The sequence below is a fragment of the Apostichopus japonicus genome, chromosome 8 (genome assembly GCF_037975245.1).
Source record: "Apostichopus japonicus isolate 1M-3 chromosome 8, ASM3797524v1, whole genome shotgun sequence".
Lineage (NCBI taxonomy): Eukaryota > Metazoa > Echinodermata > Holothuroidea > Aspidochirotida > Stichopodidae > Apostichopus > Apostichopus japonicus.
In genome coordinates, this window is record NC_092568.1 from 21,993,270 (window position 1) to 22,009,304 (window position 16,035).

At 36.9% G+C, this 16,035-nt stretch overlaps 2 protein-coding genes across 8 annotated transcripts in view; both read left to right on the forward strand.

The window, feature by feature from the left end:
• The window catches only part of LOC139971053 (serine/threonine-protein kinase Nek9-like), a 73,690-nt gene extending 64,964 nt beyond the window's left edge, over positions 1-8,726 (forward strand). Inside the window, exons 20-22 of the mRNA XM_071977215.1 lie at positions 1,691-1,941; positions 2,145-2,435; positions 3,558-8,726. Coding sequence (XP_071833316.1) covers positions 1,691-1,941; positions 2,145-2,435; positions 3,558-3,647 — 632 coding nt within the window. The 3' untranslated portion in view covers positions 3,648-8,726. The remainder of the gene's footprint in view (positions 1-1,690; positions 1,942-2,144; positions 2,436-3,557) is intronic.
• Positions 8,727-10,612: 1,886 nt separating this feature from the next.
• The window catches only part of LOC139971085 (serine/threonine-protein kinase Nek9-like), a 215,683-nt gene continuing 210,260 nt past the window's right edge, over positions 10,613-16,035 (forward strand). For 4 of the 7 annotated variants that reach the window (XR_011794314.1, XM_071977266.1, XM_071977268.1 and 1 more), the window contains exons 1-2: positions 10,614-10,737; positions 11,826-12,086. Coding sequence is in view for 5 of the 7 variants with exons in the window: in XM_071977266.1 (XP_071833367.1) it covers positions 11,880-12,086 (207 nt within the window). In the remaining 2 variants the exon portion in view is untranslated. Of the gene's footprint in view, positions 10,738-11,825; positions 12,087-12,206; positions 12,515-16,035 lie in introns of those variants that run through there. The other 3 variants (XM_071977264.1, XM_071977265.1, XM_071977269.1) reach the window with 3 other exon arrangements.

Below are 16,035 nucleotides of genomic sequence, written 5' to 3' on the forward strand. Positions count from 1 at the left end.
AGCTTCTTGGGACTTGACCCCCTGGACCCCTCCCCTCCCCATCAGATCTCAATGTTTATTTCTGGGCTAACCCATTTAAGCTTGTCCTTCTTATAAGACTTCTTAATATTTCAATTGACATAGATTTTTGAGAGTCTATTCCATAGTAACTGATTCATTTATTCGTTTGTGAGTCATGTATCATGATTCATGGTTTATGCGTTAAATAATGTGACAGATGTCAATGGAACTAAACAGTCTTCAGATATGTAGATTAAAGTAGTCCCACTCGCAAATCTCCCTCAATGCAGAAAGTTTCAACAGAGCCACACTGTTGTACTTGACTTGCCGATCGTTTCATGTTTTGACAGTAATCAATTACAAAGTAATAAATGACTACAGTGGGCTGAAACCTGGAGAAAGGTTACGGCGGTATTTCTTAGTTGCCATAGCAACGGATTACCTTGTCTTGTCTGATAACCTGTGCATCATAAAATCAAATGTGTGACAGCTTAAGAAAGTACTTTCACTTGTTTAGAATTTAAAGCCTGATCTTTGCAAATGGAGATGGGATTATTTAGGATAAAGCTGGGACAGACCATCATTGGTGTGCTTTATAATTAGCTAACAAAAGGAATATTTTGTCTTTAAATATGGATGTATTTTGAAAAGAAAATACACATCAAGAAAGCATAGTGCATGGTAGTCAAACTACCCAGGTGCAGATCCAGGGTTGTTATGGGGGTGTACACCCCACCCCCTTTCTTTTTTGACCCCACCAGAAAAAAAAAATTATAGTCTAAATATGCTTCGGTATGCAACATTTAATGTCTATAATTTTATTGTTACTGAGGACCCACAGACCCCCCTACAATGGAGAAGATTTCAATGACCCAATGGTCACGTCCCCTCCTATACCCATTGACCACCCCCACCCCCTCTTTCTGCACCACTTAACTTTCTGTCTGCTTCCATATCCATCCTTTACCCTCTGTCTCCCCTGAAACCTAAATAAAGACTTGCAACAAATATTTTTAAGAAATGAAAATCTTACAAAATATCTGAGGAGATTTTTGTGGAAAAATGAATCATCAGTAAAATTGAAAATGTGACCATTAATCTTGTGGTAGCTGAAAACCAAAACAAATTGTAACTTTACAAATAGAAGTATTTGGACTAGTTTAGCACTGACAAACAAACATAAAGGCAGAAAATCTTCATTTGAAAATGATACAATTTTAACAAACTCAAAAGGTCATTAGGAAAATGCTTTTCCTGCTGTGAGTTAAATGCCAAAAAGAACCAGAGCATATTTCTGCCAATGTTTCTCTTTCTGTAGTTGGATTTTCGTTGCAACAGTTCCTTCTTCACACTTTAAATATCAAGCATACCACACATATAAGATACCTTCATATTTTCATTGGGAATTCTGCATCAGTCCTAGCCAATAAAAGCTTATTTGAATGAGCCGAACTACCTGCATTGTTTGCACATATTTTTAGTTTGAGCGTTTGTTGATTGGCTGCCATAGCAACGTTTAGTAGGGGAACAAAACTTAATAACAACCGAGTGGCAGGTTTCATTTTTAAAGTACCCTCGAAAAGTGATACAGGCTGCTGCAGGTAATAGGCTGTTATTCAAGGAAGTGAACAGCACAGATCTGGACCGAGTTGAACTGTTTTTACTATTCCAACGTTTTTTTTAATTTAAGGTTCCATCGGTTTATCACAAGTCTCTCAATCTGACGACAGTGTCTTTGAAAGCTTTGATGATAATAGCAGTAAAATGTCACGAGGGAATTCATCAGATAACCTTCTTGGAGATGATGATGACACATTCTCTGAAAAGGATGACATTTCTCAGAGCTCAAATTCAGCTGCCCCCGATGGCAGTACCATCGACTCCTCGGTCGGAGGTCCAGATATGACCGGAGGCACCCAGCTCCCACCCTGGCTGGTCGATGTAAGTAACTTTTGAATAATGAAAGGGATATCTTCATTGGCTGAAATTTAATGTTACAAAATTGTCTGCATCTGTTTGGTCAAAACCAAAATTATTTTAATAGCATTTTGTATCAGATTTGATGAAATGTTAAGATTAAGCATCTGGCAAACAGATCTATGGGATGCCATCATGGCAATTTCTCAATCTTTCTTTCTCTGCAGGAGTTTGAGCAGGCTGAATTCATTCCAATACCCCCCAGCTTACAGTCTCCTTCGAGTGCATCTTCGTCTCAAGATTCTCATTCCTTGACCAATTCTATGAGCGGGTCGATGCCAAATCCACCGCACCCCTCCGAGAACGGCACGGACGGACTGCTCCCACCTAAAGTACCGCCTCTCTGCTTCGCAGGTCTGTCAAGCTCGGGAGATTCGATCAGCATCCAGTTGAAGAAGGACGAGGAGATGCATCACATGTTTGAAAGAATACGACAACTGGAATTGGAGAATAAACAGGTGAGTATTTGTTCGTTGATGAAGAACACTTTGTGTATCCAGAGTCTTATTGTAGGACATAACCTGCAGAATTTTCCCTCGGTATGAGTACAACGTACAAATACAAAGCTATTAATCAGGAGTACAAGTAGGCCTACTTATTTTTGTATTTAGACTCTGTCCTAGATTCCCAAACTTTCCCACAAGAACTAGTACAAGTACAAATCAATGAGGATGAGTACAAACCCATGAGGACCAGTATGTGTAGGCCTACAGGTTGTAACCATGTTAGGATACAAGTGCGAGTTTAAGTATAGACTCACTCATGGTATGTTGTGTATACACAGTAATGAATATCGAGCAAGCCTGGTCGTGTATATCCTATGGTTGTCATGACTTTGAAGTTGCATTGTTTACTACAAACTCAAAATGTCATGTTGTAATGCAAAGATGGGACTCTCTTTGGGGGGTGCGGGGGGGGGGTTCTGGAGTGTAGCAAGGCTGGGGTTATAAACAAGGAAAACGACAGCTCAAATTTACCATTGAGATCGATTCACCTTTCATATAAGTAGTATGGGACATGGTTTAAGGTTGACCGACTGACTGCTGATAATTCCATAAATAAACGGTCAGGATTTTAAAAGCTGCAGAGAGTATGAATTTCTACTCTTCTTTGAGGATGGGTGGGGGTGGGGTTGGTTGGAGGAGGGAATTGACACATCATGCACAATATGTGTAGATATGAATATTTTTTTCCTACTACTCTAATTTTCTATCGTGTGTTACAATACCTGGCTTAATCCAAAGCATCTATGATGTCTGCCATTTGTTGTTTCTGTCATACCTTAGATAAACATTTTGTTAAGAAAGTGTTTGGAATAGCTGATAGCTTAATATTGAGTGGTAAACACATATGAATGTGGAAAACTTGGGCTTGTCACCTAGGGAACGGTTTGTTTTATCACCTAGGTAACAGTTATGGTAATCTCAGGCCAAGTCAAAGTTCGTTTTAACTATTTCCATGTTTGTCTTTTGTTTCAGTTAGATCACGTTTTGTCAAAACACAGTCCAAAACATTTATTTTCAAATTTCATCTGATCTCATTTGCAATCCCTCTCTCTCTCTTTCCGTCACTCTCCGCAGCTTCACTTGAAACTCTCAGACCACGATGACAAGATATCCACTCTGCAAGCTCAGATCGCCCTCCTGCTGAAGAGGGACAGAGACGTTTGAATCCACAAAGCTGGTAGTACCGTACTTGTAGGTCACCTGATAATGGCTTGTTTTATACACAGTCGGTGGTCCATTGGAGAGGTCGCGGACCAAGACAATGATGGCGTAGACGACCACGTAGACAGCCAAGAAGATTTTAAGAATGTTTGAGTCCAAAGGTGAAAGTATGTCACCTGTTTGTTGCTTTTTCTCTTTTCTTCAAACCATGTTGCCTTGAGATTTTTTTTAAAATTTAATATTGTGAATGACATTTCTTCTTCTTTATCTTACTAAAATATGAATGATTCAGGTATATTGTGTGAGTGTTTGTACAGTATCCTAATCTGTGATCCTCGGAACTAAATGCATGAGTTTCAGCCTAGTAAGCCTTTCGGGGGTTTTTTTCTTCTTTTTTCTTTCTTTGATTTTTTTTGCTGTAGTTTACTCTGAGCCTTATAAACTGTATCATATCTGACAAATTTGATCTATTATAAAGGGCACAGAGGGATTAGAAAATGGAGTCAAATGAATAAGAATGGCCGGGGGGTATGTGGGGGGGTGTGGGAGGTGTTAAGACATAGATATAGGACAAGGAAGGCTTAGGATATAAATTTGTACGATTTAACAAAATGAGGGAGGGGTTTGACTTGGAGAGATTAGGGCAAGGAAGGATTAAAAATATACGATGTGAGATTTACACCATTTGGGGGGGGAGTGGGATACAGAGAAATAAGAACAGGGGGGGTTCAAATAAAAGGGGATGGATGGGGTATCAGGGAGTATAGCATTGTAGAGGGTAGAAGGTAGAGGAATGGGGCTTCAGGAGATTGGAGGATAGGGTGTAAAAATGAAAGTGAATGGGGTAAGACCAAACAATTGCATGTAAGATACTGGGGCTGTATCAAGGCAGGACTATGCTGAGTGAGAGAGACAGGGGCTGAGCATCAACCAGAAATATCCAAAGACCACTCTACGAGGCTGTTAATGTTTTTGGTGCTACCATTTAAAATGTTAAATTAACCCTTTGGAAAGAGGAATGGGAGGAGTCTATCTGTGGTTTAGATAGAACTGGAAACAGTGGGGGTTGCTGGAGTAGTAAATGAGAAAACCTTTGTTTCACACTGGAATTATTTGCTGTTTATCTGTTAGGCTGTAGTTTAGCTGTAGGTAAGAAATAATAATATAGCAAAAAACATATTTTGAGCTAAACAAAAGACATGATAGGCTAACATATTATTTGAGTTTGATGCTTAAAGCAATCTTGCTTTAGAAAGAATGGTTTATAGATATGCATAACATACACTGAACAAAGACCCACCCCCCCCTTTTATTTTTCAATATTTAAAGGGTGTGAGGACTCGCGCAAAAAGAAACATCTAATGCCAATAATGTGACCTAGTTTCGAATGAGGTGTAACAGAAATGTTAGGTACCAACTTCGATCCCAGAAAATACACACACAGCTTGCTACCGTCGGTAATTAAACACTAGTGTACAGTCAGTACATACAGCTGCGGTCAATACCCACAGCACAGTATACAAACGATACAGCGATGGACATCTCAGGTCCAGCTAAAGATAACAAGGTATCACGTTACATTTCTGTCTTCATTTTGTAGCGACAAGAGAAAAACGTCACTTGCAGGCAATGGAAAGTTAACTTTTTTCACAGGGGGGCACGCGGTTTGGGGCGAGTCTTCAATGCCTTTAAGCTCATCCAATAGAAGATTAAAAATAGTGATTATTTGTGAAATTATATTGGAGCGGAAATAAAAAGGAACTTTTTTCAAAATGAGGACAATTATATATTACATGAAATATGAGAAAGAAATGTATTTGAAAATAACTAGAAATGTTTATATATGCAAAAATCAGAATATTGTATCGAGTTGGCAATAGTTAGTGTGGATATTGATCAAATCCTAGTAATGCGTCTTCCATTACATCTATATCATGTGTGTTATCATTTTACTTTTTATGAATTGCGACAAAGACGAAAACGAACAGAAATGGAGAAAACAAATTGAAAAAACAACGTCAGCAGGTTTAGCTAATACAAGCAATTTTCATTTATTTCTTACAAAATGAATAACAAAATCAACAGAACTGAAACAAAGACCTAAAAAAAACACAGTGTTTGATATTATATTTGTGTTATGTTAATGAGGTGATCATTTAGATTCATAGCTCCTGGAATGTTCATAAATTACTTTGCCATCAGTATTTTGTCAGTGTCTAAGGTAATTACCTTTCTTAACCTAACAATTTCTGTAGTTTAATCTGTTGGTGATAAAATTTAAATCTACAACAAAATGGAGAGTGAAACCTCAATAAGCTGCTATAACCACAGACTATTCTGACAGTTCCCTAGAAAATGAGAACTGAAAAGGGTCTTGTTTGTTTGCTCGTCTTTGCTACCGTTTCTTTGCCGTCGCGTTTCAACTTTCCTCTTTCTGTAAGATACAGTAGAGTAGTTTCATCCTGTCCAATGAGAAAGGCAGACTATCAAAGTTAAGTAGAGTTTACGATATCTCTTTTGAAGTTCTAGGGCATAATAAACAGGCAATAATGTACTATACAAATAGGCCATTCTTCTCATCTAATGAGGCATCGGTAAAAGTTTGGCATTTTGTTTCAAAACTGTGTTGTTTTCTTATTATCAATTGTCCTCTCTTGATGTGAAGTCTTAGTTTTGAAATGGCCTTCTTTATGTTTTTCTTCCAAATATGAGGATTTATTATTATCATTATTTTTTTAAACATTGGCTTATTAACTTGTGTGATGTATTAAGTAATCGCTCTCAAGGTCAAGTGAATTAGAAGAATTTGTGTCAACTATTTTCTTGTTTTTTTTAATTTCATTTACTATGAACAGTATATAAATTGTCTTGCCTTAGTTAGCATACTAGCTCTCAGTTACTAATTCTTGGACTATTTCATGAGTTGTGGGAAAAAGAAAAACAAAACAGGGTAAAGTTTACTACATCATTGTAAACTAAACGAGTCTGTGTGTTAGTTTTCTTTAGCACGTTTGCCTTCAATATTGGCACAAAATCAGCGTAACACGGATAACGTTACTTACACCATCGTCTATGATCTTATCGAAGTAGTTTCACTTTACATTTGCTTTTAAAAAGCAATAATGAAAGTTTATTTCTTTGTCATGTTCTTCTCCCATGGCAACCGATCAAAATATTTGGATTTGATCGTCAAGGATAAAAAATAATGAATGTGAGTTCTGCTGTTTTGCATATCAGACAGCTTGCACAATTGTTGTGATGTGCTGTTAATGTCTAATTAATCATTCATCATTAATGATCTATCAATGACTATCGGTGAATATCTGTGAACAATTAACATCATGACGATGTTGTATAAACATAATCATTCTTATTGCTTTCTTTACATTAAGGGTCAAATAGCTAATGTATACAATGAGATTAAGCAGATTAAGAGGAACTAAAGGAACTTTTAATTTCAGACTGGTCTGATTGTGTTTTCATGTTTCCTGCATATTCATGGCAACATAGTGTGTATTTCATGTGACTGTATTGGTTGCCGTCTCAAGTATGCTATACACTGAAATTGAACATTAGTATAGGTTGCAGAATACATCATGGAAAGTATTCTAGATAAGGTTACCTCTATCTGCATGTATGAGATAGGTAAGGTTACCTCTAGCTGCATATAGTAATGGAATAAGTCATTTGAACGTAACACCACACCTATAACAGAAGGATGCAACAACAACAAAGGCTCTGTGGAGTAAGTATGAGATATATGAAATACAGAGAGTATCATGGAAAGTATTCTAGGTAAGGTCACCTCTAGCTGTATGTATGACATAGTAACACCACACCTATTACAGAACCATACAAAAGGAATGGCTTGATGAAACAAGTATGTGACATGGATTACAGAGAGTATCCAAGTTTTATAGGTAAGGTTACCTCTAGCTGCATGTATTAGATGAGTAAGAATACATGCAGTTAGAGGTAACCTTACCTAGAATACTTGGATGCTCTCTGTAATTCATGCCTCATACTTGTTACCTCTATCTGTATGTATTACGTAGAATAGGTAATTTGAAAGTAACACCACACATATGACAGAACAATACAAAAATATATATATATATATATGAGATATATGGATTTACAGAATACTAGGTAAGGTTACCTCTATCTATATGTATTAGATAGAATAGATAGTTTGATGGTGAAGTATCAGGTTGCACAAAGGGCTCAGTGAAACAAATAAGCTATATATATATATATATATATATACATATATATATATATATATACCTATATCTATAAATATATATATATATATAGCAAGAAGATAAGGTAACAGTACAGGGTTAAGCATCTGAAGATCTACGGTCCTAGTCATCATCCAATAATAGGATCGAATTTGGATGTACATAATTGGATTTTTAAATCTTGATGGTTTCTTTCTTATGCTTGAGTTTCTTCTTCCACTTGTTTCTCTGTTCCTGCATTGTGGTTTCAGCTAGTTATTTTATTTTATTACAGTTAAAGAGGAAAAATCCCTATTTTAATAGAAAATTATCCACAAGGAATTCCTATTCCAATTTTGAGGCGGAATGAAAAGGATTCCTTCACTTCCTGCATATGGAGTGGTATGTTTAATTTTTGAACCAATATGTCTCTACTTTAGAAGCCTCACAAGTGAAAAAAAAAATAGTTTCGACGATATGAACAAACATAATAATATTTTCTTAATCCCTATTTTGTATTTTTTTAGGAGGATTGCGTTGTTGTCTGTGACATAGTTTGTCCAGTCAGCATGCTGTCGTTTGTGTGTGTATGTATTAAAGTGTGTGTATGTAGTAAAAGTGTGTGCATTTATATTTCACAGATAGTTTGTTATTCTATGAATGGTGAGAATTTTTTTTCTTTTTTTATCGGCATCACTATTGTCAATGATGTTTTTTTTTTTTTTTTTTTCCCAATATGTTTGTGAAACAAAGTATTTGAAATATTCATGTAAATAAATTACTACTTTTTTCTATGAGGTTTGTTTGATATCCACACTGGATATAACAAAATTGTGTGCAATAAAGTGTGGTTTCTGAAGATATCGTCATATTTTTTGATGTTGTCATATTTGTCATCTGGTTGATCATGTTGCCCAGTTCTAAGATGTGTTTTGTACACAAAATTTGTACAAAATATGGGTCATTTTATGGTCGGTGTCTGATAAAGTGGGGATCATCAGGGGTGAAGGCCAGCAAGAATAATACCCATTCCCATCCCTTGCCCCTCTCCTCTCCCCACAAACATTTTTCTATTGTTTCATTATTGTGCACTGGATATTGGATAAATTTGTTCTTTAGAGTAGAAAAGGTGAAAAGTATTTATTTTAGATGGAAAATGGTTGACGGGCCTCATGAGAAGAGGAGATTGCTTCAATTAGGCAACCCAGGTGAAAATATGGGATAAAGATTATGTATTTTACATTAAGGAATTTTTCCATATAGTTGAGGAATAATGAAGAATGGAAAAGGCTGACTAGACAAATTGATTATTCCCCCTTCCACGGCCGGTTGTGGCTCTCGACACCTCTGATCACAGAGTGAATTGGGGGGGGGGTTGGGATGAGACTGGATTTGTTGATTAGACAATAACAATGCGGTCATAACTGAACATGTTTTAATTTCCTTGATTACAATTTCCATCTGAACATTTGATGTCGGAATCTGATGCTATTATGAGAGATGTTTGAGGAGGGAGATGAAGAACCATAGCCATTGAGATTAGAGGCAGAGGCCTACTCCTGATGTAATGATATCAAACGACGAATTACTTGATAAAATATCAGAATTGTGTTAATATTCATCTTTTTAAACTGATCTGGAACAACGAAGCTTTGTATTCTGTTCGGTTGATGTGTAATTAGTTTCTATTTGATAAATATTTGGGGGGGGGGTTGGAGGGGACACCGGGGAGCCATCAGCCAATGGTTTGAGGATAAGGCTACTACCTAGGCTAAGTCTTTAGACCTACACGTTTCATTCACGGACTTTGGGTCAAGGCGCGTGTTTCGAAGGTCTCATCAAAATAGACTGAAACCACTTGAAAATCCACAATTGTGTTTTAATCTTTTCATAGACAAAAGCGTTTTATCATTTCTTTAGAAAAGAGTTTCCGTTAAAAGACATCAACAAAACCCTTGTAGGACTACTTTCTTCGTTTAGGGAGTTTAAATTTACTACACAGATAGATCAATAGAGGTCAATCTTTCTTTATTTGCTAATAGCAAAGCAAACACCGTTAAATATTGTACCTCCCGCGTAACTGTGAAAGTAACGTCTGATTCTAAATAGCGGTACCTGTGAAACTTCTTAGGGGGGTATCGATCGCAAAATCTTCGTTCCTTTTATTAAGAGCCATGCCCCATTATACGTTCATTACACTAGAGATGAAGTTATAACCCAGCCAAGTGGAAACAAGTATCTTACAATCTTTTACAGATTTTCTTTTATCTATTTCGAGAGGGTTGGTAATTGTCAGTTCGTTATTTGAAGACTACAAAGAGACGACAAATCCAGACTTACGGATAGTTGGATTAGTGTTAAGCCACGATAACACCATTATAGTTTGCCTGTACTCTTATTCTTAATGAGGGTTTATAAAATATTAAGATACTGAACGTAAAGAAAATCCATGCAGTTAAGGAGTTCAGACGTACTTTATCCCGATCGCTGAGTGCTTTTAATTGATTATTCAGTACACAAAATATTCATATTTCTAATAAAAACAGGAGCTTGGATTGTGAAATACATACCATGTCAATGCATGGATATTTTTATATTCCAGTCATATATAGGCCTTTATACTGTAACGGAATTTGATATTGAACTGTATGGCATATTTCACATAGATGGGTTAAACCCATCTATGGTTAAACCACAATACCAGTATACCGCACGATAATGGCTGGATGTGGTTTCACTATGACGTAAATAAATCATTTAGAAGGAAGAGTCGACAACATATACGAAGATTAACGTGGTGACTAGAAAACTTGCGAAAGGTTGTTCGGACTTAAAGGAACTCTCCCGATGCAGTTATATAAGCTACACAGGTAAGCTTAGTTGTAAATGCTTTCTTAAATCCCCATTATGCATTCCATCTAGACAGTCTAAACAATATTTCTTTTCTGTACCATTGTTTAGTAAATAAAAACACAGTCACGACGATGTATTAAAGTTTGCCAAAATTTGGGCCTATTCGCAGAGATCGAGGGAAAGAAAAATTCAAACCAAACAATTAATGATGTCCCGTTCTTTGTTATTGTTTTGGTCTGTCGAGATGAAAACATGAGTGATTATTATAAGTGTATGAAACTTGATAATGACTGAACTGCGATTCCGTGAATAGTTTGTGCGGGCGTGTCAGTTTTTAATACCAAACGAAAGGGGGAAAGTTCTCCAGTGACGATTTCCATTAGGGGCCCCAAACTACAAAAGGTTGGGGGGGGGGGGCTTGGCCGAACAGTCGACCCCAATTCACGCCCATTGTTATCGGAGCTGAGGTATGTATGTTGTAAAAAAATAAAGTCAATCAAATTGGAGGAACTTTAAGCCAATCACGCATAGGCCGGGGTCAGCTTCTGCTGATATGAGGCGCAAGTTATGGTAGGATTAATTATCTGTCCTGTTGCAGGAAAAGTATAGACAGTATTGACCAATATTGTTTTCAAAAACTTACCCTCACCCTACCAACCACGAGAAGAAAAATGCAAAAACGCATTGGTCTATAGGAGTAGCCAGAGGCATCGAGAGCCATGCCGGACGCCGGGGACAATTATTCTTATAAACTTATTCTTTAAATTATATTATATAGATACATGACTTTTAACCAGTTCGCGTGAAGCGGCATATCTGATAGCTATTTCTACTCCACGCATGCCCCGGTACCCTACATAGAAAACACCACGCGCGCACAACTTTGGTAGTACATCACCTGTTAAGATTTTCTTGACATATATGTTTACTACGATACTCAATGTGGAGCCTAGAGTCTGCGGACAATTTTGAAATCCTAATCGCATGAAATCGCACACTACATTTGTACGATGTACTGTTCTGATCCAATTACACCGACTAAGGTTCATCTTATTCATTTTCCACAACATTTCTGTAAAAAAATACAACATTTTCTCTTTCCCAGGTATGCACTCTGTCTGGACTCCGTCTGAAACAATACATCTTATTAACATAAGCAATGATGCGACCCTGGATAGTAATCACTCCCGATTCTGGTCGTCAACAACGCAATATGCAGCGCTCGGTTTCATTAGGCATGGAAAGCAATGGAGCCCATATTGCTTCAACATTTGAAAATTTTCAAGAAAATGTTTACCACTTTATCAAGATACTCGGAAGTGGGGCATTTGGCGAGACAGTCTTGTATAGAAAGACTAAGGTAAACGTATGTGTAAAAATCAGTTTTCAAAATGGACAAAAAAGGTGTGAAAACAAGTTAGATTTTTATGTGGCCCTTCTTCTCGTAGGCTAACTTTAGCCAACATAGTAATCTAGAGAGCGTAACGTTAGGAGCAACATGCCGTCACACCGTTATATTACCTTGGACTGTCGTAGTTCGCAAACAGCAGACGACATGACTAAGGCACCGTTACCACTAACTTCGACAACCTACGTTCACGTTAACAAATTGTGTTGCTCACCGATCAATAATTCCAATATAGTGGGGTTTAACATAACGACTTTTCAACTATGTTCGTGTATTGATTCCATGTTAACAGCAGAGATAAATTGGCTGGTTTTTATATCACTTCACAATACCGTTGGATTTACTGTCACAATCTAGTCTTAAACAGACTGGGGCAATTACTTAGGGTTAGATATAAATTAGGCTAGTTGCTCACCATGCATAAAACTCATTTCTATGCCTATTGTTTTCATAGTCTGCCATGGAAAATGAACCAGTCTGCATAAGAACATATGTCTTGTATTTAGTGGTGGTACTACTACTACTAGGCCTGGCTTGAGTCCATGACAAGTAAGATTCAAGTTTTAGTCAGTGACTCAGTGTATTCATGAATGCTTGTTCTGGAGATGGTATGAAGTTAACCAAATAGCGAAGCAGGCCCAGAACTTCGCTAATCTAGCCACTTGCTAAACACTGCAGTGCTTAAAAGTCTACTGGCTAAAATGAAGTTCTCACGGACAATATTCCTGAATTACAAAACTTATCAGTTACTGCATTAAGAGCAGCTCAGCACTTTTTGTTGTAATCTAAGCAATACTGTTAGGTACAGAAATCATGGCGATTCTTTGACCAACGATTGTTACCAGTCTTATGTGTACTTCTGTTTGTAATGTCTACTGGCATGAAAATGCCAATGCCTTCAATTGCTCTACTTGCAGACAGCAAATTCCACCGGCATTCGGTCAGTAAATAGTCCAAATGTATTTGGCTTGTGAATGAAATATGGTTGGAAGACTTGTATGTTTAATGCAAACTGTTGTGCCCACCTGCACACCACCCCCTCCCCCACCTTTATCTGTGCCACCATCATACATACAAATATCATGATAGAGTTATAGGACCTTTAAAGTAATATGCCCATCCCTAGAGTGCTGGTGCCCCTCCAAATCATAATTGCAGGTTTCTGGCCTGTAGTAACCCCAGTGCCTCTCTGACATCATTGATCAGAAACATGGAAAGGAACTCGAATACCCAATCACATTTTTGGAACTGGATTCTTCAATATATGATTGACCCCTTTCAGCTTAGAGATGATGACCACCCTTAGAGATCATAAATGTGAAACTTGAAAAGAAGAACTGAAGCAGAAGCCTGTAGTATTTATGACCCGATTGTTTGTAGGATCATCTTACTATATACAGTTCATTCAATTGTTCCAAAAATAGTATGTGAGGCGTTAGAAGTATATAAGGAGCCATATATCTGAATCTGAGGTTGATTTCTCTTAGGTAATGAAATGATTCCAGAAACTACCAATGGCTCGGCCCTGTGGGACATAATCAATGCACAAGTTGGGACTTTGTTATTTCCAATATAAGGGTCATTCATATTTCAGCCACCAGTGTAGACTCAAAGTCTCCTTTATTGATTGACACAGTGGATGGTGTAAATAATCATGCCACCTGTTGTGTTGCATCAATAGTTTGGAGATTATAAGCTTGATCACTTTTCCATTGTGTTTCAAATGAAATTCTTAGATGGCATAAATTGCATCTGTTTCAAACTTCCAATAAGAAGTGGTCTGTGCAAACCGAGTGTTAGTTTCAAAGAACATTGTGTACATACATGTATGTATGTAAATTCAAACTTACTGTATAGTACTTAATGTACTCACTATTCTAGAGACAATCGATCCATCGATCAAACCAGTTTGTCTCTCTAGAAGGATTCTTTTAAATCCCAAATTGGTGTCGCTTTTCCTAAAACATTGCCGTTTCAATTATTATCCTTCAAATTTTTTATTTGATTTACTACAGATGCTATCACATTCAAAATGTCACTACAAACTTCCTAAAACATTAATACTTAGCTCTGTATTTGAAATTTCTCTTTGTTACACAGAGTAGCTGAAGATTAAGCTTAGCTTTCAAGAACTACTTGCACTACCAATGCTGCTACTGTGTATAGTCCTTTCAGCACATATATACTTACTTTATTACACTCTAGTACATATGACTATAATCGGTGTATTACCTCTCTGGAGCTAGAAAGCAGGTCATCTCAGTTCCCCCTGGTATGGTATCCATGATTTCTTCATTCAACCATGTCAATAGAGATGGTTATCTTACACATGACCCTTGGTGACCTATTATGAAACCTAGTATTTGTCTAAATTCAGACACAATAGAATCTGTACATTTGACACCCTAGGAGGATTGACTGACACATCAACTCCATTGACTGTCTAAATACATTTGAAGTAGAGCAAGATACCAGTGTCTGTCTATAGCACCATGCTTTACTATACAAAGAACTGTTTGGTATCTTCAGTGTACATATACATATATGCCCTTATTATTTGTTATGCATGTAATGCATATTTGCATATGTAATGCATATTTGCACGCAGTGTACGAACTGGCCTACACTTTAAAGAAGTTACCAGAAGGGAAGGGGGACATCCCCTTCCCTTAGACCCCCTCCGTCAGGACGGCAATCACCACTTAATCTGCCAAATTTACTTTCAGAGTCTGAAGACAGGCTCATGTCTGATTTTATCAACAGAATGTTAAAATCAAATATGTTTCTTGTAACATAATTCTAAACGTTTCATCGCCCAGCCAAAAGATTTTCACATTGGTGTTGATCACATGCAAAGCTGTAAATAAAAAAAATTCCAAGGTGTTTTTCTATTTATTCACATCTGAAACAACACAAAACATGAGTCATCAAGCTGAAAAAAGTTGTTAAGCGATTCTAATATCCACTAGCAATGCAAATTTACCAATTAATGTCAACTCTAAAATAAAAAAACAAGCATGAAAATGTTACATGCAATAACCATTGGCAAAGTAGCAGTATTATTGTTTTCATGTGCTCCTAGAAGTTCTGTCAGTTGTTATCAGCAGCTGTGCAGTATTACTAGTTTCGAATTAACAGAACTTAGACTGTTACATCATCTTCTTTAAATGCCAATAAAAGTGATAATTAAGTGGCATATGGTCACTGATTCCTCAAAAAACTTTGAATACTCAGAAATATCAGATGTTTGTTTGAATGATTTTGTCCTTGACAGGAGTGTTACTTTCAAACAAATGTTCCCTTCAAGACCTACTGTATTTAGTGCTATTAACAACCACAGTTCTCATTTATACATATCCTTCACACATTACATTTATACATATCCTTCACACACTGCATTTATACATATCCTTCACACACTACATTTTATATGTCAGTTTGAAAACAACATATGGTCAACAAGGGCTAAAGGTGTTTGAAAGGTATGTTTGTCTTAGATCTTAAAGGAGATTTCTGTCTTTGTTTCTGTTTGAAACATGGCTACCAAAGAATTTTAGTACTGTTATGTTGGATTCAACAAGGAGCTGTTGTTTGTCTAACTCTGAGTTGTGTCATCACTTTACTCCACACAAGTAACATAAGCGAATCAATATTCCCCCTATGTGCAAATTTTTGGCAGGACCAAAAGTAATCACACATTTACACCCTTTTAGTGGCTAGCCTTAGACCATCTTTTTCTCTAGAAATTACCCCCCTCGCTGTTAGGCAATAAGTCTGTGGGTTTAAACATTTTGAACAGTAATTTTTGAAATGTCTAGCAACTTAAACACGTTCAATTTTGTTAAACAAAAGTACAAAAAGTTTGGGGGAGGGGGGGGGGGAGGAAAGTTGATAGAGAGTAAATCAA